Source organism: Spodoptera frugiperda, chromosome 30 (assembly GCF_023101765.2).
Source record: "Spodoptera frugiperda isolate SF20-4 chromosome 30, AGI-APGP_CSIRO_Sfru_2.0, whole genome shotgun sequence".
NCBI lineage: Eukaryota > Metazoa > Arthropoda > Insecta > Lepidoptera > Noctuidae > Spodoptera > Spodoptera frugiperda.
The window spans coordinates 12,758,928-12,779,039 of record NC_064241.1 but is presented as its reverse complement, the minus strand read 5'-3'; the positions used below and the strand labels follow the sequence as shown (position 1 = coordinate 12,779,039).

At 36.7% G+C, this 20,112-nt stretch overlaps 1 protein-coding gene across 3 annotated transcripts in view; it reads left to right on the top strand.

Annotated features, from left to right (window-relative positions):
• The window catches only part of LOC118269575 (protein sax-3), a 118,826-nt gene extending 99,755 nt beyond the window's left edge, over positions 1-19,071 (top strand). The window contains exons 4-24 of one of the 3 annotated variants that reach the window (XM_035584726.2): positions 872-1,016; positions 1,296-1,361; positions 1,971-2,157; positions 2,550-2,690; positions 4,475-4,639; positions 5,728-5,800; positions 6,260-6,451; positions 6,930-7,015; positions 7,141-7,225; positions 7,624-7,791; positions 8,360-8,483; positions 9,248-9,406; positions 9,769-9,902; positions 10,599-10,762; positions 11,074-11,173; positions 12,026-12,171; positions 12,474-12,594; positions 14,156-14,252; positions 14,548-14,608; positions 14,698-14,790; positions 15,021-19,071. In XM_035584726.2, the coding sequence (XP_035440619.2) occupies positions 872-1,016; positions 1,296-1,361; positions 1,971-2,157; positions 2,550-2,690; positions 4,475-4,639; positions 5,728-5,800; positions 6,260-6,451; positions 6,930-7,015; positions 7,141-7,225; positions 7,624-7,791; positions 8,360-8,483; positions 9,248-9,406; positions 9,769-9,902; positions 10,599-10,762; positions 11,074-11,173; positions 12,026-12,171; positions 12,474-12,594; positions 14,156-14,252; positions 14,548-14,608; positions 14,698-14,790; positions 15,021-15,332 (2,819 nt within the window). In that variant the 3' untranslated portion in view covers positions 15,333-19,071. Of the gene's footprint in view, positions 1-871; positions 1,017-1,295; positions 1,362-1,970; positions 2,158-2,549; positions 2,691-4,474; positions 4,640-5,727; positions 5,801-6,259; positions 6,452-6,929; positions 7,016-7,140; positions 7,226-7,623; positions 7,792-8,359; positions 8,484-9,247; positions 9,407-9,768; positions 9,903-10,598; positions 10,763-11,073; positions 11,174-12,022; positions 12,172-12,473; positions 12,595-14,155; positions 14,253-14,547; positions 14,609-14,697; positions 14,791-15,020 lie in introns of all 3 variants that reach the window. The other 2 variants (XM_035584725.2, XM_035584724.2) reach the window with 2 other exon arrangements.
• The last annotated feature ends 1,041 nt before the right edge of the window (positions 19,072-20,112 follow it).

Below are 20,112 nucleotides of genomic sequence, written 5' to 3'. Positions count from 1 at the left end.
ATAAATCTGTTATCAAAAATAAGTGTCAACATACAATTTCGACAAAATACTATTTATTACATCATTGACTAGTTTTGAGAATTTGTGATAAGAAGTGTAAAAACTAATTTTAATTAGATAACCAGAAGTTGTAACTAAGCGTAAAACAAAATATAACCAACAATTTACCTACGTTCAAAAATACGTCAACACGATATATTTTAAGAAATTCGATCTATTTTTGCTCTGAATTCTTTCAGTGTCTAAATTAACTCCGCTTTGAAGCCAGTGCGTGGGCGGGACCTTACCGGCGGATCTTAAATTGAGATACAAAGTTCAATACAAAACTTAAGTCAAACTTCGCTATTCTACAATAACTCTGTTTATGTAAACTTTATGATTTTCTAATTATTTCCTGTTTTTCTCTTTACAGTTTGTAGGTAAATAAAGCGGTTTATTTTAAGGTGATTTATTGTTACGTAATTGACTCTAAAAGTTTTTGTGAAGGTCAAATAACATAATATTCTTTGAAGTGGTAAATAATACGTAAAAAAGCTTTTTCTTAAACTGACTTCAAAAAGAAGATCTTTTCTCAGTTTGACCTGTATGTATAAATGTTTGACTGAACCGATTTTTGATATTATCGGACAAATAAACAGAGGCGGTAAACAAAATTTAAGAGCCGTTTAAAACTTTTTTTTTCATTATTAGATCGTGGTACACATATACTAATTTTCTCCTCTCTTCTCTTCAAGAAAAACTAAAGCGTTCTGTATACTATTCTCACATATGTGCCTAATAAAACGACCCCAAAACCTGACTGATGATACTACTAAAACTAATCTTAAACTAGATCTACTGGACAAAGGCTAATTCAAAATTATGTTTCCAGATTTAGACAAGCAGTTCTCGGTGCATCCCGAGAATGCGACGGTGTGGCGCGGCCAGCCGACGGTGCTGAACTGCGCCATCAGCTCGGGGCCCGACGCCACCTTGTCTTGGCATAGGGATGGAGAACCTCTGCCTGATAGTAATAGGTACGTCTGACCTGATAATGAGGAATATTAATTAAAACACCTGGCATGAAACAGCACTCATATTGTGCTTAGCTGTATAAGTGAGTTTACTAGACCTTCGAAAAAAGTAGGCGACGTACGCGTTACTCTACTTCCATGGGCTGGTAATCTTCTATATTATTGGGCAATTCTATATTATTGTATATCAAGCCGTTAGCAAGCCGGATCCTACCTACCCTCTTTGGGGTACTCAATGTTTGAGAGGACTCTTTCAACAACCTATCAATTGATTTGTTTCAGATATCACTTGCTGAATAATCAGCTACTAATCACGGACGTGACAGATGAAGATGCAGGATTGTACCGGTATTTACACACCGTTTCTATTTATAATTCTTGAAAAATCCAACTACACGCATAGACGCGCCAAAGACACACGGTGCTACGCAGTTTCATTGGCTACGAAGTATGCGATTTGCATCGCTACGCAATGCTACGGCGTAGCACTTATCGCTACGACTGCATTTTGTCTACGCGTTATTTGATTTAGTCCTTTTTTCGTGGATTTGTTACGCTAATTAGTACATTATTACTTTAATTAAGTTAAGTATGTGGTTTCTGAGGTAATTTGCAAAACAAATTATTAATTATAATAAATTATTAAACTTTTTATTTAATCTTCATTCAACGCGTCTAAATGCTATTTGTCTAGGGTGACTGATTTGAGGAAGTAATTAAAAATAATAACCTCTCTGAACCCCTTTTATAATGCTTTTTTTTTTGACGGTGGAAAATCATCCAATGACTTCTCTCGCCTTGGGCGAGGCGAGAGGGAGTGTCAGACTCTTACTGACTAAAAACCACCCCGTTCCTTCTCCCGCTTTTGGAGCCGGAGCCCCGGTAAACCCGCTAGGTAGTCCGCAGCTCCGGTTTATAATACTATAGTACTATTATAACTATCTTCCTCTTCCCCAGATGTAAAGCAACGAACTCTCACGCGAACAGAACGAGAGTCAGTCATGGAGGTAGACTGCGAGTTGAGGAGTACCCTGCAGACATCGAGCCTGGCATGCTGCCGGTGCATGACCAGAGGGACATAGCTGTTCCAGCGGGCGGGACGCTGGTGATGCCGTGTCCCGTCGTAGGATGGCCCAGGCCAAGGGTAGGTTGCTGATGATGATGATGATGAAGTAGAATTGTGGATGAGGTAGAAGGTTGATTGTCTGTGTGCTGAAAATAAGGCCATTCATGTGACTGCAGGAATTTAATGTGACAAAGGATTCATGAGAAAGGACGAGAAGATTGAAAGCATTCTCATTAACTGTCTAGATACGTTGAAATATTTAGATTGATTTCTGGTCACAAATTCGACTGTTGCGAAAGATGTTCCGAGTTCGAATCCCGGGTAATACAAAGGGTTATTGAGGCCTATCCTATTATCAAAAAAATATCAAAGAATATTTTGCTCAAATATTACTTTTTTGACGTGTTGATCATCTACCTTTTCTATAACCTTAATTATCTTCCACACTATAAAAATCTTTCTTCTTCCAGCTAATATGGCAGTTCTCTCAGCCTGGTGAGAGGACGAGTGAGCTGGAGGAGACGGATGAGGTCCTCATACGAAGGCACGTGGACCTCCAGCAGGAGGGAGTCTACACCTGTAGTGTTGAAGGCAATAGTGACCTGTTCAAGGTGAGACCTTGTTACTTTTTTATGGTATAATCTGGTAAACGAGCTGACGGATCACCTGATAGTAAGCAATTAGCACGGCCCATAGAACCCAAAACACCAGATGCTTTACAAGTGCGTTGCCTTTTGGTGGTTAGGAATTAAAGGGGTTGTTGGGGAATCGGGGATTGGTATGATTGGGAAGGGGGTTAATTTGGCCTCCGCGTTTCAAGCGTTGCTCCACGTTAGTTGCTTTGAAGCCGTGGTCTCCGGTCGAGCCGGCTCATTCGCATTGAAGCATGGCTAAAAATAAAATATTAATGTTAAGTGATTGTTACAATTAATGTACATCTTTAGGGTTTTTTTTTACAAAACAAAAAGATATGACAATATTGCTTGAAATGTGATACAAATTACAAAGTCAATACTGAGAAAGACTCTTTTAAAAAACGATTTCGAGAAACACAAAAACATGACCAATGGGCAAGTAAAATATATTATTTGAAACAAATAAATCCGAAACGGAATATCAAAACATGACGCATATTATCTTATCAAACCTTTTAAACTATTTTGAACTTTCCTAAAGATTGTTTTACTATAAAACGTTGACCCAAATACAGTTGAAAATACTCAATTCTACTGATTAAGGTATACTTTGATCTGCTGTTGTCTTTTAAGGCCTGGAGGTGAATGTAATGTCAAATAAATCCTGTAATATGTTCTCAATTTTAACCACAAATGCCTTAAAGCTATACAAGACGGTTTCTTAGAAGATGTAATTGACGAATTGTAGTTATATCCATACTAATATAATAAAGTGGAAGAGCGTGTCTGTTTGTAAAATGGAACGATAAAATAACATAATTTTTGAAGTGGAGAAATAGACTACTTTTTACCTACTTCATTGGATTGGCTCTTTTTAACAAAAATGAGCCAAAGTGTAGTCTATCAAGGGTCATATGTTTTAGCTAGTGTTAGTGTTCCCTACTGCCTTAAAATAGGGGGTGATATTTGTGTCGAGCATTTCGCAATTTTTAAGGAAGAAAGTGAAAATATTCCAATTTATTTTTATTTAATAATAATTTCCAATAACTATCGTGTGACTTTGTATATTAACTAAAAATCGCGTCGTCGACGCATCTGCATACGCTGATCATGATGAGTCCCTCTGTGACTCGAAACTAGTAGAGATTTTGTCCATTATTTTACAATCCTATTTTATTTATTTTAATCTACCCAAACCTCTTAATATGTATGGGGTGAAATTTTATATGGAACTTATCGCAGTTTTCAAAGTAGAGCGAGTAAAACCGCGGTGAAACAGCTAGTATTGTATCTTCTGTGTATATAACAAAAAGCAATTACTTAACTGATAATGTTTAGTTGGTTACAATTAAATATTGTTTGATAGAGTTTCGTGTTTGTTTTGTACAACCCAGGCGGGGTTGTTTGAGGAGGATAATGATTTTTGATTTGAGATGTAGGTTTTTAATGGGATAGGAGGCAAACGAGCAGACGGATTACCTGATGGTAAGCGATCAGCGAAGCCCATGGACATCAGAATCAATTTTCTATGAATTATTTACTATGCCATTTATTTCCTTTTAAATGAAAGATATACTAGGAAACATCGGGTTTCTGGTTCAATTTCCGGGTTGGACAAAGTATTGTTGAAGATTTTTTTTTTAAGTCAGTAGTTCAACTTAGCAAGCAGTCTATTGACTAATGATCACTATCATTTATAAAATCATTTACAATAATGGAAAAATACTTCATTAGTTTAAAATATTCTCCCTCTCTTTCAGACCTTCAACGTAACCATCACAGAGCCGGTGAAGATCACGGTGCCTCCGGTCTCGAAGCAGACCATCAGAGCTGGTACCGTCCGGTTCAACTGCACCGCTGTGGGAAGACCAGCCCCCACTGTCACCTGGTACAAGGATGGGAAGCCGCTAGCTGTGGCTGGGAGGGTGAGTTGGAGCAAATACATATAACATTATAGCTATCAGATTCATTACATCGGTAAGACTTTTTCTGGGCACATAGAAAGTCTTTTAATTAAGAAATGAAAGAGCCATTTCGACACCAGCAATTTATACTACGCTAACTCGAAATTTGGAAAAAACGTTTTTTTATGCCAAGTTGCTTAAAATGTGTTTGAGAAGAAATATGCAAAAATAAGAAAGTTACAAATCTTATAAAACGCTAAGTAAAGGTACTTTTTGAAATCACTCGATTTATATTACGCCAACTATTATTAGCGGAGTGTGCGCGGGGATCACTTTGGTCAAAGTCCGTGCAACACTGCACTAACTCATAGTTAGCGTAGTTTAGTGCGTTCGTGTGTATACTTGTTCGTTTGTAAAATGAACGACTTAGCGACTTTTACATAGTAAATACTTATGTGTTAACGTATTAATTAGTTTATTAATCGTACGTTGACTATTATTTTTGTAAGTAAGTACATGTTCTTTATAAAAATATTGAAATATGCATCAGATGATTGATCATGCACTACGACCTCCCGTACTACACTACGCTAACATAAGTTAGACGTGTATAAGGTGTAACATTTTATTGATGAATTACGTTTGTATACGGCTAACTTGCGTTAAATCAAAAAATAGAAATAATTAAGGAAATATAAATATGAGATATTACAATGAATAAATTAAATATTAAGCATACCAACTTTCAAAAAAGTATCTTAATTAATGTAAAAGTTATCACGTTTTTCCCTTTAAACGCCTCTACTGTAAAGTACGCTTTTTGGAGTTAGCGTAGTATAAATTGCTGGTGTCGATTTAACAGAACATTTGTACAGATCGTGCTAAATGTCAGTAATATAGAATGTTTGTTTAGACTTTTACTGTCGAGACTCAGAGACATGTAGTTATTACTTAAACGATTCTTTAGTAACGATTTTGTTTTGATAACCATTACTCAAAGTTGCTTAGTAAAGATTCGGTTTTTTAACCAGACGGATAGAGTCGTCATAGCATATGAGGTGATAGTAATAACCTGAGCGACAGTTATTTAATTATGGTTGTTGTTTCAGATCGTAGTGTTACCATCAACTGATGGGAAGCGAATGGAACTTCTCATCAGGAGTCTCACATCTGAAGATGCAGGTAAACTTTATTTATTTATTTATTTATTCAACAGGCACATCAACAATATGCATATAATACATTTTTCAATCATCTGACTAATACAACTCCCATATGCATATCTTTTACAGATGCACACAACTTTATCTTTATTTGAAAACGTTTTGAATAAGTTTTTGGTTAGGCAACATATAGCACTCTCTGAGAAAAGGTGCCAGTAGGTAAGCTTACTGGGCATATTTCGCTAATTTTTCGTTTATAGTCAGCCAAGATGATAAATGATACATTATATTTATTTGCAAATAGGTTACAGTGTAACTCTTTCAAAGTCCAGACAAAATCAATTAAAAATGTCGGAGAAAATGTGGGATAAAAAATATGTGGTTAAAATTAGGTCATAAGAGGTTTCCCCCATACGGTATAACATACCAATGTAATACATTAAAACCGCATAATTCCACCATTCCTTTGAATCTCCAGGTGTATACCAGTGCTTCGCCCAGAACCCCACCTCGACAGCATCAGCGTGGGCCACCCTGAACGTGACGGGGGTGGGTGCTGCTGCCCCTACTGGGGTGCAATGCTGGCCGGCCGGGGCCAGGGCCGTGGCTGTGCGTTGGCCCAAGGTCAACGCGGATGTCATGGCTTATACTGTGCAGATTAATACACCAGGTTGGTATAGGCATCTTTCTTTCTTCTGATTTAAAACTGGGTTCGTTATTTAGTGATGACTCTAGATGATATGACTTATATTCTGCGAAGAGCCCCAATTCTCGCAAGGTTTTCAAGATAGGCAGATAGTAATTTGTCCATTTTGTTAGGAATTTAAAAAATATGAGGAGCCCTATTTATAGAGGCCGGCTAGAGTAGACTGATACCAAAGCTCATAGAGTAACTTTTAACGGCAGAACGTCCCAAAACCACTGCAAGTCCTTTAATCCAGGATTTACAGTAGATACAACCATAAAAACACCGCAACATTAAAGACTGACACGTCCCAGGAACATGAATGACTGTCTTGCATCCCGAAATAAATCAGAAGATATTGTTAAAAAAGATGAAAAAGAAGCTCATAGTTATTCTGGATTTTATTGCTACTTCAGGATCAGAGTTCTAATGTGTTTTTCTATACAAATTTTCCATTTACCAGGTGGCAATTCATTACCCGGGCAGCCAGTTATCGGCATTGAAGAGATCATCCCTGTTGCGGAACCACTCACACCTTATGGATTCCAGGTTCGTACAAATACATTTATCATTTCTTTTTGTTTATTCTTATTATAATATAACGTTGGAAATGTTTTCAACAAGAATTCTTCACAAGATAACAGAATAATTAACATTGTAACTACGGTTTATAGGTTCGTGCGTACATCAAGTCATCATCAACGAACAGGAACGTGGCGAGTGACATGTCCGAGAGCGTCACGTGTCAGGGGCAAGGGGGTAAGCTGAACTGTTACTTATCTATCTTAATATACTTAGTATTTGACTTTTACCTACACCAAAACTAGAAATAGGCTAGTTTCATGAATCTTTATGCTTTTAGTATTTTAATCAAATAAAAGTGGTATAACCTAAAAGTCAATATGACCTAATGTAGGGCAATTTACCATTAGCGTTGAAACTCATGGACATCTGCATTCTGCCCATCCTCACTTATGGCGCTTAAACTTGGTCTTTGACCCTCAAAGTCTACCAGCGAGTCATGGAGCTGAATCTTAGGAGTCCAACTAACGGACCTAATAAAAAGTCAACGCTGCGCACCAATAGTAAAATCGCAAACGTTCAAAGTCTCAAACTTTTTAGTTTAATATAATCTACAATAATTACATTTCTTCCAGTTCCAATAAAACTGGCCCGGCAAGGAGATGATGTCCTGGTATCTTGGAGGCAGTTCGCAGACCAGACTCCTGGCGTGCTGCAGTGGATCCTGCAGTACAAGGCAGAGAACAGCACTGATGAACACAACGTCACCTTGGATAAGGGGGTCACCAATCATACTATCAAAGGTAAGTTGTAGATTATTGTCTGTATTCATCAGTCATACGACTTGAGTTCTTAGACATTTGTCAATCTGATGATTATGGTAAAGATGTCCATTACTTTTACATTAATTAGCACCTGTAGAGTTGAATTACATTTTTATTGTAAAAAACTTATACAAATTGATACAGACTAAGGGAAGGTGTGCCATCCGCGCACAGTCCTACAGATTATATAAAATAAATTAGTAGGAGCGCTACCCACTCAACTGCCTCGTTGATCGAGTGGTCGCAAGTGCAACTGCCAATGGGTCTCGGGTTCGATTTCCGAGTCGGGTAAAGTGTTACTGGGCTCTTTTCGGCTTTTTGAAAATGTATCAGTAGCAGCACGGAGTCTAGAAATGTGTCTAGTATAATGGCAATAGGCTCACCATCTATTACATGGGACTTATAAAATTAATGGTGAAAAGTGGGTGTACATTGTATAGCGGCATTAAGTGCCGTAATGTGCACTTCTGCCTACCCCTTCGGGGATAAAAGGCGTGACGTTGACGTTGCTACCCACTCAATTTATCCCATCTTTTCCTTCTTTCAGTACCATCAGAGGAACCGCTGCAAGTTCGAGTGTTGGGCACGAAGATGCTGCCGTGGCTGCATCAGAACCTGACCCTGGTGCCCTGGACTTCCACCACCATCGCCATCCATGCTCCCGACGTCGGGTGAGGTTCTGTTGTCGCCAAACTGACGAGCAACTTTATTAGGCTTTTTAAGTTAAAGTTTTAAACTTAAACATATTTTTCTTTTTATAAGAAGGGTCACGATTAAATTCTAACCCCAATTTAGAATTCTGATAAAAGACAATGGAGCCCCGGTCAATTCAATTGCCGCGGTTGAAACTTTAACGCCCAAATACTGAAAGGCTACTCAATTTTAAGTTGTACTTAATTATCGTGCTATCTCTGTCATTTTATAAAGAATTGGTAGAGACAGTACTAGTCTTGAAAGCGTCTTAAAATTGAGTAACGTTTGAGTATTTGTACACAATGCGGTTAAGAGCGTACAATTATATAATAATAGGCATTTGCATATTTAACTGGAAAAGCGGCTGGCCGCGCGGTTAGCCGCCTAGGCGGTTTTTGCGTAAAGGGGTCTTAGGGTCAGGGGCCTACTTCGGTTCTCGAATCCGAAGTTTCGTTTAATCTTCGGCCATAGGTTTTATTGATTTACTAATAGAATTACTTGAAAAAACATTTTATTTTTAATATCATATCAAAACCTATTTATTTATTTTCATTTCATTCGTTCATTTTTGTTCACGAAAGTTCGCAATAAATAGAATAATATTGCAATCTGCGAAGTTTCGGACGACACTTCGTTTTTCGTTGAATTAGAGTAGGCCCCCAGGTCACACCGAGACGCGATGATACCGAAGCTGCATATGCAATTATGTACTAACCTACAATAAAATTCTGGTCATCATCAGAGAGGTGACAGCGGTTCCTGAGGATGTAGAAGTGACGAACGTTCGTTCTCGAGAGTTCACGGTGCGGTGGCGCTGCGAGGAGTCGGAGGTGTCTCTGGAGACCTACACCTACATGGTGTGCATCAGGAAGGTGGATGGGAATGAGGAGTGCATGGAGAGGTTTGTGGGCCTTCTTTGTCTTTGGTACTGTAGGATGGGAATCTATAGACAGGCCTATTGCTACCTTGTGATCGTTGTGACTAATTTGCAGTCAATTTAGACGGATTAAAAAAATGACAATGCTTTAAAAACTTTTTGTACTCGTTGTTCAAGTGGACGAAATATGTTAGAATTTTCAACGCTTTTTAACCTTCATGAAAACAAAGTTTGGCTTCGGTCAGGAGCTCAAAAGTCCCTGTCTAGTATTTTATTACTACTCTAAAGTTTTGATGTTCAAAAGCCTTTTCGGTAGGCACTGGTAATTGAAACAATAGATTCGATTATTTATTTTATTTTTCTAACCTAATTATTTCTTCCCACAGTCGCAGCAAGTCAATACTCATAGACAAGTTGTCCCCGAGTACGGAGTACGAGGTTCGAATCCAGGCTCGTATACCAGCGCGGATGGCCGTCGGAGAGTTCTCCGCACCCATACATATTCGGACACAGGATGAGGGTGAGTGTTTTCACATATATTTACTTCTTATAAGAATTCCAGATTCGATTATTCGATTATTTAATCGTCGATTTGGCATCAATGGGCCAGCTCGACCAAAGTTGTCACTACGGTGTTTTTTTTTACCTGCGGCCGCTATCTCGCCTGATGTAAGTGATGATGCGGTCTACGATGGAGCACGTCTGCCCATAAGCAACCTATTCACTTGAACTTTGAAGACACCCAGGTTATACCCATCAGGAAGCAAAGAAATCCACTGTCTTACAGGAAATCGGCGTGAAACAACGCCTGTGTTATGCGTTGTGTTTCGTTCTGTTAGTGTGGTTACCAGATGTCTAACTCTCCCTCTGCCAAAGGCTCTCAATGCTCTTATTATTTCTCTCATGGGCGATCATGATTACTCCCGGAGCAACGGACCACCTAGAGGGTTATCGGGTCTCCAGCTCGAAGAGCAAGAGTAGAAACGGTGTGTTTTTTAGTCACTAAGAGTCTGACACTCCCTCTCACCTCACTAAAGCGGGAGAAGTGATTCGATGATATTCCCCCCGCAAAAAAAATTGACCTTCAAGTGATTTGCCTGCTCATTTGCTCTCTGTCCCATGAACCAAACTCATCGAATCGGCAACAATCATCATCATCATCAGCATCTTTTTTTACTGCTGAACAAAACCAACTTAATACTTGAAACCTTCCCAGGATCAGACCGCTTCCAAGACCTGACGTACAAGATGGTGAACACGTCCACCCTCCGTGTCTCCTGGAACAGCGTCCCTGACAAGTATACCATCCAGTACAGCAATGAGCTGACCCTGCCTATCCACCAATGGAGCAGTGTGGACACTGTGGGCAATACCGTCTTGGTAAGTTATTTTGAACTTTATGCTTTAGTATTTAGAGTTTAGTTTAGAAAGTAATTAGTGAGAACTATTTTTGAGCTCGCCAGATGGCGCTCAGTTTGAGGTTTCGTTTAACCAATCACAATCACTGTCGCAGTAATAAAAAAATGGAATATACATATCTGGGTTCCCACCAGCGCACACCACCACAGCGCACAAAAATTCTGGCGCTTTTAATGAGGACTATCCTCATTAAAAGCGCTGTTAGATAATGGACTTTATTATCATAAAAATAAGATTGATTTTCGATTGTAATTGGTTTTTTATTATTCCAGTTGAATGGCGTGGACCTGACGAAGGAGTTGTACGTGATGGTGACTGGATACGAACCTCTTGGTCGCAGCCAGATCCTGAAGATACCTGTGCTGGTACCTGGTAAGTCATCGTAACTTGGTCTGTATACTTTTGTGCTTATATCTGATTTTGTGCTCACCAGAGGGCTTAGTATGAGATTGATTGACACCGCGTCCGGTGTTGTGATTAGCCGGCTGCATTAAACTAACCAATCACAGCGTTGAAGGTTATCGCATTTCGATCTCTTTAAATGGAAAACAAACTAGTACTAAGTCCTCTGGTAATGTTCAATTAAAGTAAGTCCTTTGGTAAGGTTCAATTTGATGCCATGGTCGTACGACTGGTTGCGCAACCATGTTGATGTTACTTGGAGACCAGTTTAGGGTTGATGTCGACGATAATCAATTTGTTGAGCAACCAAGTGCACACCAGGACCATTAGTATATTGGTTGGTTTATTTGAGCCAGCCAATCAGAGCCTCAAACGCGCTCACGTTTCGATTACTTTAAACGTAAAGCAAACTATACATTTTATTTATTGCGCGACCTGCTCATATCTTCATCAATACAGAATATGCAAAATTTGTTTGTATACCTTTTTAAACGCGCTAATCTCTAAAACTACTGGTTCGAATCGAATAATATTTTTTATGTTGGATAGTACATTTATTCAGAAAGGCTATTCATATACCTATAGGCTAAAAAACATCATACTGTGATCACTTGATCAGCAAAGCGATCTGCCGGTGAAACCGCGCGGGAGAAGCTAGATCAAGTATATAACACTGATAAATGCTTTAATTTTGATGCAACGTCACGCCTCTTATCCCGGAAGGGGTAAGCAGAGGTGCTAATTGTGGCACATAATGCCTCTATACAATATACACCCATTTTTCACCATTTGTATAAGAACTTCAATTTTATTTTCCAGAAGCTAAGGAACTGCAGTACTGGTACACCCCGAGTGGCGTGCAGGTGACCTGGAGGGGGCAGGGGCCGCGCATGGTGCGCTACTCGCAGAACCTGACCCAATCGCTGGACCTCTGGCTTACCATCAACGTCACCACTAATACTGTACAAGTGAGTGCGATTGTAGTTCTTACTTATGGCAGATAGAGTTTAGCAGATAGACACAAAAAATACGGTTATAAACGGTCAGAAAGTGACACATTAAAATGTGGACAATTTTGATGTTTTTGTATGGGACCGCTAGATGGAAAAAAGAGAGAGGCGTGGTTTGTAATGTCTCGTACTCTCTGTAAAATGTCACGCGTTATGTTAAAGGGAAATCTAGAAATGACATCCTCTTTGAACTTGCTTCTTTGTGATACCACTAGTTACGTATGAACAAAAGATTAAAATAATCTCTTCTATTATTTCAGATCTCAGGCCTCGACCCTGAGCAGATAACGTACGTGATGGTGATACTCCCAGGGCCGAACCCTCGCAGCCAAGTGCTGACCATTCCACCGCGACCGCCAGACCAGTCGCAATACTATCTGAGTACATTTCTTAATTACCATAAGCTCTTTTTAGCTTTTTTTAACTATTTGTAGTTTTTAGTCTTTTACCGCCACGGTCTTCGGCCAATAGACGACAAGAAAACGTCATTTAAATAAACTGTTTTTCTTTCTTTCTTTATTTCTATCTGTCTGTGGCGGTAAAAGGTTCAATTTATTACTAAACATTTTTTTCTTAATTCTTCTTCTTGTGTTTTCTTTTCCTTTTTGTCTTGGTTTTGGCTAATATTAACTATGATGTGGGTTAATAAAGTAGAAAGGGTGATGTTTATACCTGTAGCTACAAAGCTTTTAGTTGTGCTTTAGTATCGAAATAAATGATGATACATCCCCATACGCATTAGCGGTTAACCGCGCGGCTAGCCGCCCTCTGCGGTCAACCGCTGTTCCAATTAAATATGCAACCGCGGTACAGCCGCTATGACAACCGCCAGTGCGTACGGAGGTTTAGTAGATCTTTGCTTTTTTATATTTTCCTTTGTAGTGTATAAGTATGTGTCTTTTTCTTCTTTTTTATATGTTTTGATTGCTTTTTCTTAGTTAATAAAGGTGATTGGGTATTTTGGGTAATTTTGAGTATAATTTTGACCATTTTTTACATAAACCTACCTGTTGCATATCGGTATTACTATAAATTATGATGTTAATAAAGGTTTTACTAGTAGGTGCCTACTATGTTGTACGTCCAATCCACGGTTTGTTGTAAACAGTAGTTCCCGAGATTAGCACGTACAAACCAATAATCAATCATCCAACCTGAGGGTGACTTTTGGAAGTATTTCCAGACCTTTGAGAGCCCTAACATCGTCATTCATGGCCTATTTAAAATTATATGTATGTGGATCTCACTGAATTTTCTAAGGAAGGGGGAGGGGGTGATATTTTAAGGACTTTACATAACAAGTCTGATTTTTTTAGTAACAGTACACAGTCAGGATAAATAGATCCGTTTTTATCGAATATTCATCGGAATTTATGCCAGATATGCGAGTATCTATCTAGGTGTTTGACAGAAATTAAAAAATCTAATTTTAATTTAAAAAACTATCTTAATGTCAAATTATTTGGATTGTGTGTATGTGTGAATTGAAATCTTCCAACAAAATTTTTAAGCGGATATCTTCAACCGATTGAGCTGAAATTCTGTATACACGTTTAGTTTTTATGACCATAAGTTCAGCATAAAAGCATGTTTTTAAAGTAAGAAACCAACAAGTTAGTTATTCACATTCTGCAGAATGCTGGCCCTTTCGGTTAAGGTTTTGAAGAAAACTAATAGCATATATGCGACCTCTTTCATATGGTCTATTATCAATATAATACAATTAGTTAGGTATACTATTATTGTATAATATGTAATTTAAATAATAGCAAATATGCGACCTCTTTTATACGGTCTATTATATCAATATAATACAATTAGCTATACTATTATTGTATATAATTTAATTAATTATAAATATAAACGAAGTTCACAAATGATTTTAACTGACTCTGGGGTTTTTGGGCATCCTCCTTTATAATAATAATAATTTCTTCCGCAGAAATCGGAATTGGCTGTGGAGTGGTTCTGATCTGCGTGCTGGCAGCCGCTGCAGTGTGCATATGGAGACGGAGAAAGAGAGCCCATTCGCCTGTCAGGTTTGTTTTTGTCTTCTTTATAAAACAATTCTTTCATAATTCTAGCATATTAAAAAACACACATGTGTCAGCAGTTTAACAACTTATCTCAGTGTATTTAAAGTATATTACTTTCCCAATTACACCATTCTTGGTGTTAGCTGTGCTACCATCTACCTTGAGGCCGCTGGATGGGCACCTAGAGTCTCCACTCTATGTAGTAGTACTTACGCATGAATTGAAAGTAGACCCTCCTACACCCTGCACAATATATTTTACCATTTATAAAAACAAATCATTATGCAACCATCCCCAGGTCCCGCAGACGCAACCTATCCTCAAACGACGGCAATGAAGAGGAGGGTGCAGAAATGAAGGTATGTACCTAGCCGGTACCTGATACTATATCCCCTTTTACCCAGAGTCGTGGGCAGAGTCTAAGAAGTTGTATCGTAATTATGTGCAGAACATCGGCAACCGCCTCGCCAACGGAGGTGGCTCCAAGGATGCTGGAGAACCTCTACTCAACGGTCACGTACATATTACTGAGAATCCTAACGTAAGTATTTTGTTCACGGATTTTGTAATTTGAAGTTGGGAGGTCTGAATGGAGTGCCCAGTTATGTAATGCGATTTTGAGATTAATGACCACTCCCTGTTAAAATATGGGACACATAATATACCTGGTGGTATAACAAACGTCCTACTGTAAAGATAAATAGCCAGGATATATAAGAAACTTAATTTAAAAATGTAATATTGTGTCTAACCCGGAGTTACCATTGACAGCAGTCGAAGACGCCGAACGGTCGCATGCGCAAGGGCCGTCGCTACGAGGCTGCGTTCGACGTGGCTCGCTACGACCCTGACACCACCCTGGAGACAGTCCTCGACCCTGACACCTCCGCCTCCACCACCTTCACCCTCCTCGACACCTCCCGGAGGCCGGAGTACGAGGTCTCGCGGTCCTCCAGGGACCTCAGCGCTAACAACTCGTTCAACAAGCTCCCGGACGACAACATGAACTCCGAACTCACGCGAAGCACCGACTTCCAACTAGACAACAGCAAAATTCTCCCCACGCTCCAACCTAACGGTTGAGACCCCCCCACCCTCCCGATAAGCAAGAACTACACTAGGGGTAGGCGGCCCCTGAGATCTGGTATCCATCGATACCGATTTCTCGCGTCAATTCGAATGGTGTGCTATTTATAAGTCAAGGATTGAGATTGTGTACAGACAAAATGTTTTTTTTACTAGTTGCTCGTTAGACACAGTAAAATGGATATACGACTAAAATAAGGAAGGGTAATACTTAAAGTTTTTAATAGATAATAATGAGGCTTAAAATAGTCCGAATGATACGGGTTCGCGCGAGGATAGCTTATCGTGTTTCGTTCCTAACGTTAGAATTTATTTTTAATGATTGTAAGGCTGATATTTTTTTGGTAAACAATAGTACGGGTAAATAATTTAAGTGTTAAAAATGGATTCAGGTCGGAAGTAACTGTTGTTCAATAGCACGTGAAGTTATTCTCGCCTAATCTGTTCGTAACTTCGCCGTAGTGAAGGATCACCCTCTAATAATTGTTACTATGTATATTATTATATAACGTTTTTATTGCCGATTTTACGGCAACACGCACTTGTAAATAGCGTTGTTCGTTTACGGCCTGAGATTAAATGCGCCCGACAATAATGTAGGAATGGCGCGTACGCACGTGACCGCGGGCCTGCGCCGGCGCGCCTCCCGCCGCGCGGCCTGCGAGTCGTGTATATAAACAGTGCCTCTTTGAAGTACACACTGGTTCATAAGTCATACAAAATAGATTCACCGTTAGTGCAACATTATCGTACAAAATATAGACCAAAATAATTCCAAACACATTGAAATTCGCGTGTACATAACAGAACAAAAAATATTTATCCATGTTGAAAATATGATAATTACTTTTTACATAAACTACTAGATATTTATTGTTTTCTGATTATTATTTCACACAGTAAATAGACAAAGCCTCAGATGCTAGTATTCTTCACAATTTACATTCCAGATTTTGTTTAAATATATATTTATTATATATTTGTCACATAATAACAATATTACCGTGAATACAAATGCACAGGTTTTTATATATCACTGTTATACTTTGTTTTAGCAGTTTTATGATTCACAAAATTCTAGATACCTACTTAAAACCTAAGAAATCAAGTAGATAGATTAAAAAAGTAATTGTAAAATATAAAGTATATATTAATGATAAAGTAATAATATATTACAACGAACTACGACTATTATGAATTGAAAATAGTTTATTAATGCACGCGTTATCGTTATAAAAGTTACTAAAAAAAGTTATTGCACATTTCCCCCCTTTATTTTGAAACTGGAACATGTTTAGCTTACGTTATGCCACTGGTGGTCATGCCACTATTTCACATTTATAAAATGAACTTAATTATTTTATAGGCTACATTTATTGCCACACTTAAACTGGTTGTATTTCGCATTTTATCAAATACAACTGTTTTTAAACTACAGTAATAACAATAATGTCTTATAATTACATAATGCTATACGAAATGCATTTTCAGATCAGCAAAATGAAACATCCCGCCTAATTAGCACAATTAATTAAATTCAGTTTATTAGAGAATATTTATAATGAAATTGAAGTGCCTATTATTAGCGGTATAACCTGCAATACTTAATTAGCTTTGCGCTTTTTAAAACATTATTTATTGAATAAAATTTAATAAAGAAGACTGACGTGGCCAAATGTTGTAGTGACGTAAGCTAGGCGTGTTCTCATACGGCGGACATTTTGGTACAAGTGTCAAAATATGTTCGCCGACCATTATTCCATATCACAATTTGTATCTACCTCATTTTATTCGTTTTAAGATTAATTTAGATGTTATTGGAAAATTTTTAATGTTGAAGATCGATTAAGTTTTCTTCGATAGCCCATCGATGAGGTTGAAAGGCACTTACTGCATAGTTTTAGTGGTGTTTTTTTTTTATTTATTTATTATTAGGACCTTAAGTATTTCACTGATAATTTGTAATGTATTTTTTTTCTTCCGTTTTTTTTTTAAGTTAAGGTAGTGTTAGTGCACGGTTATTGGTCGATGTTATAAAGGTTATCTTTTTATTTGTTTTAAAGAACATTTTACATTGATTATTTTAAACTTGATTGCATAATAGTGATGTGATTTGATGGTATGACAATAAATTTGAATATAACGGACATAAACATAAGTTCAATAGCGATGGTAGTTTTCAGATTCAAAAGATTTAAGACGAATAAATAGATAATGTAATAATATCGACCAACAATAAGTTGTTGTAGAACTTACGGCAGTACCTTTACTAGCACATTTTTGGTTTCTATTTGTGTACAAAAATCTTGACTGATTTTGTTGATCGCACTAAAATCAGGCGCCTATCTTCGAGTATAAAGTATATATTTAGTACCTATTTATATTTCTTGAGTAAAAAGCACCTAGGTACAATTTATTATACGGTAAGGACTGGCGTACGCGGCGTAACATTAAGTCAAAAAATAAAAAAATATAATGAATTAAAAATTTGAAAATTTTCACAAAATTGTATAAAATTTTTCTTCTTTAATAATATTATTAAATTTAGGGCATTTTTACGTCTTAATAAATTTATTTTTTGACTTATTACGACACCCGGTCGCCATTGTAAATAATATTATAAAATATTGAAAAAAAAACTCAGTTTAAAATTAAATTGAAAATAAAAACGCCGACTATGTACCTGAAAAAATTCAATTACACTAAGTTAGCTAGACTTAGGTGTAGTTTTAGATCTTTAAACAAATCTAGAATTTTATCTTTGACGCTAGGTTTTGTCACAGGGTCTAAGCTTCGATTCTGAATAGTTTCAATGGAGTATGCGCTACATTTTTCCTTGGTTTTAGCAGAAAATTAGTGCATTTATTGTATTTTTTTTCAACGTTTCCTCTTGGGCTCGACGTAGTGCGCTGGTATTTTTTGTTCTAATATTTCACATCTGATTATTTTTATTTCCTCCCAGTATTGTTACATTGCGTGTCCGAATTTCGCTGTTGTCTTAAACTAATTAATACGTATTACCATTAAACGACACAACTGTTCAAAAGTACCTACAGCAGTCTAAAGGACCATTTAGAGCCAAAAATGTATAAAAAACACAATTTATTTAATCGCCTATTTCCGTTATAAAATAAGTAAGTTGTATAAAAAAAGATGATAAAAATTACATTTAAAATACAAATGCTTCGGTGACTATTTTTAATAAAATAAAAAATAACGATTCAATGTTTTTCTATGATAATATAATAAAATTAAAATTAATAATAAATTAATGACTTCTATAAAACTATAACACCAAACAATATTTTTCTTAAAATTTGAAATAACTTGAGAAATAATAGTTACTGTTCGTAAGGAGATAAATTTTATAATGGATAACAGTTCGTCTATGGAAATAAGCGTTGCATTTTTAAGAATTATAGAATAAAAATAAACTATGTCAGATAGTATTTGGTACCTACTCTTAAATGAAAATAATATAATGAATATAACGCATTTGATTTTATACAAGAAAATAGGTTAAACTTTGAATGTTCAAAAATACCGTAGTTATAATAATAAGAATTATAATTTCTACCATAGGAAGTACCGTAGTTTAACATGTAAATGTAACTTATTTTTTTATTTTATTTTTTTATTCAATTATTATGGATTGTTCAAGTTCACTCGTGGTTGTGTTAAGTAATAATTTGGCCACTGTAACTGTATAACTGAGAACTGTTGGATTATTATAATTTTTCTATTACCTATTATTACTATTAATAATTATTGTATTGTGAAACCAAAACAGTTTAATCATCAACGCAATAGCAGATACCTGAATTGTGTACAATGTTTTTTTTTTGTAATTTATTTATAAAACAGTAGTTGCATGCATTTATAAATACGTTGTAAACTTTGTTTGGTCTATTTATTGGTCCGTATGACGGGGTTTCTTTGACCCTACAGGGTAACTGTAACCCAAACTTTTAGACCAATGATAAACTAATTTCTATTGGTTATAGAATTTGGGTCATAATTACCCCAGCGGGCTAGAGTAACCCGAATATACCGGTATATACTAAGTTTACAATTCATTAAATCCATTAATGGACTGTAAACAATTAAAGATTTTTAGTATTCGTCTTTGAAGTGATTCTACATTATTAGTTATTTTGTTTATGATAAATATTTGACGTTGAAATTTATGAAAAAATGCTCCCATCGCACAACTGATTTATTTCCCAATGTTTGCTAGTAAATAGACCAGAAAAATAACCACGTTGAATAGAATTAAGTTAAAACTACAATAGTTGTTCCCATATTACGCCGATATTGATTTTATTGTTGTTTCTATACAGTTTTTTTAAACGTTTTTACATTGGCTTGTCCGTCCTTGGAGTGAAAAATAAGAAAATAATAATTAAAAGCCTGATGTTGTGCCTCTGATGATAATTTTGAATCTCATTTCGCAATATATTAATTGTAAACTGTATTGCGGGGATGGTTTTAGAGAAAAAACAAATATTCAAACTGAAAAAAAAAACAAAATAGTAGCTTTTTATAATAACTATCGTGAAACATAGTAAATTAACTAAAATACGATTTATTACGTCAATTAATAGAGAAAATCTCAACTAGTTTCGAGCGTAGGTACTCATGATGAGCAGTCCATCTAATAGAGCTTTTCTCCATTAATTTACGTGAGTAAACCGTGATTTTTGTTCGAAAGTTTTCATCATTTGAAAATAAAGCAAGTCTTTACAGCATGATTTTTGCAAGAAACAAATTATTAAAT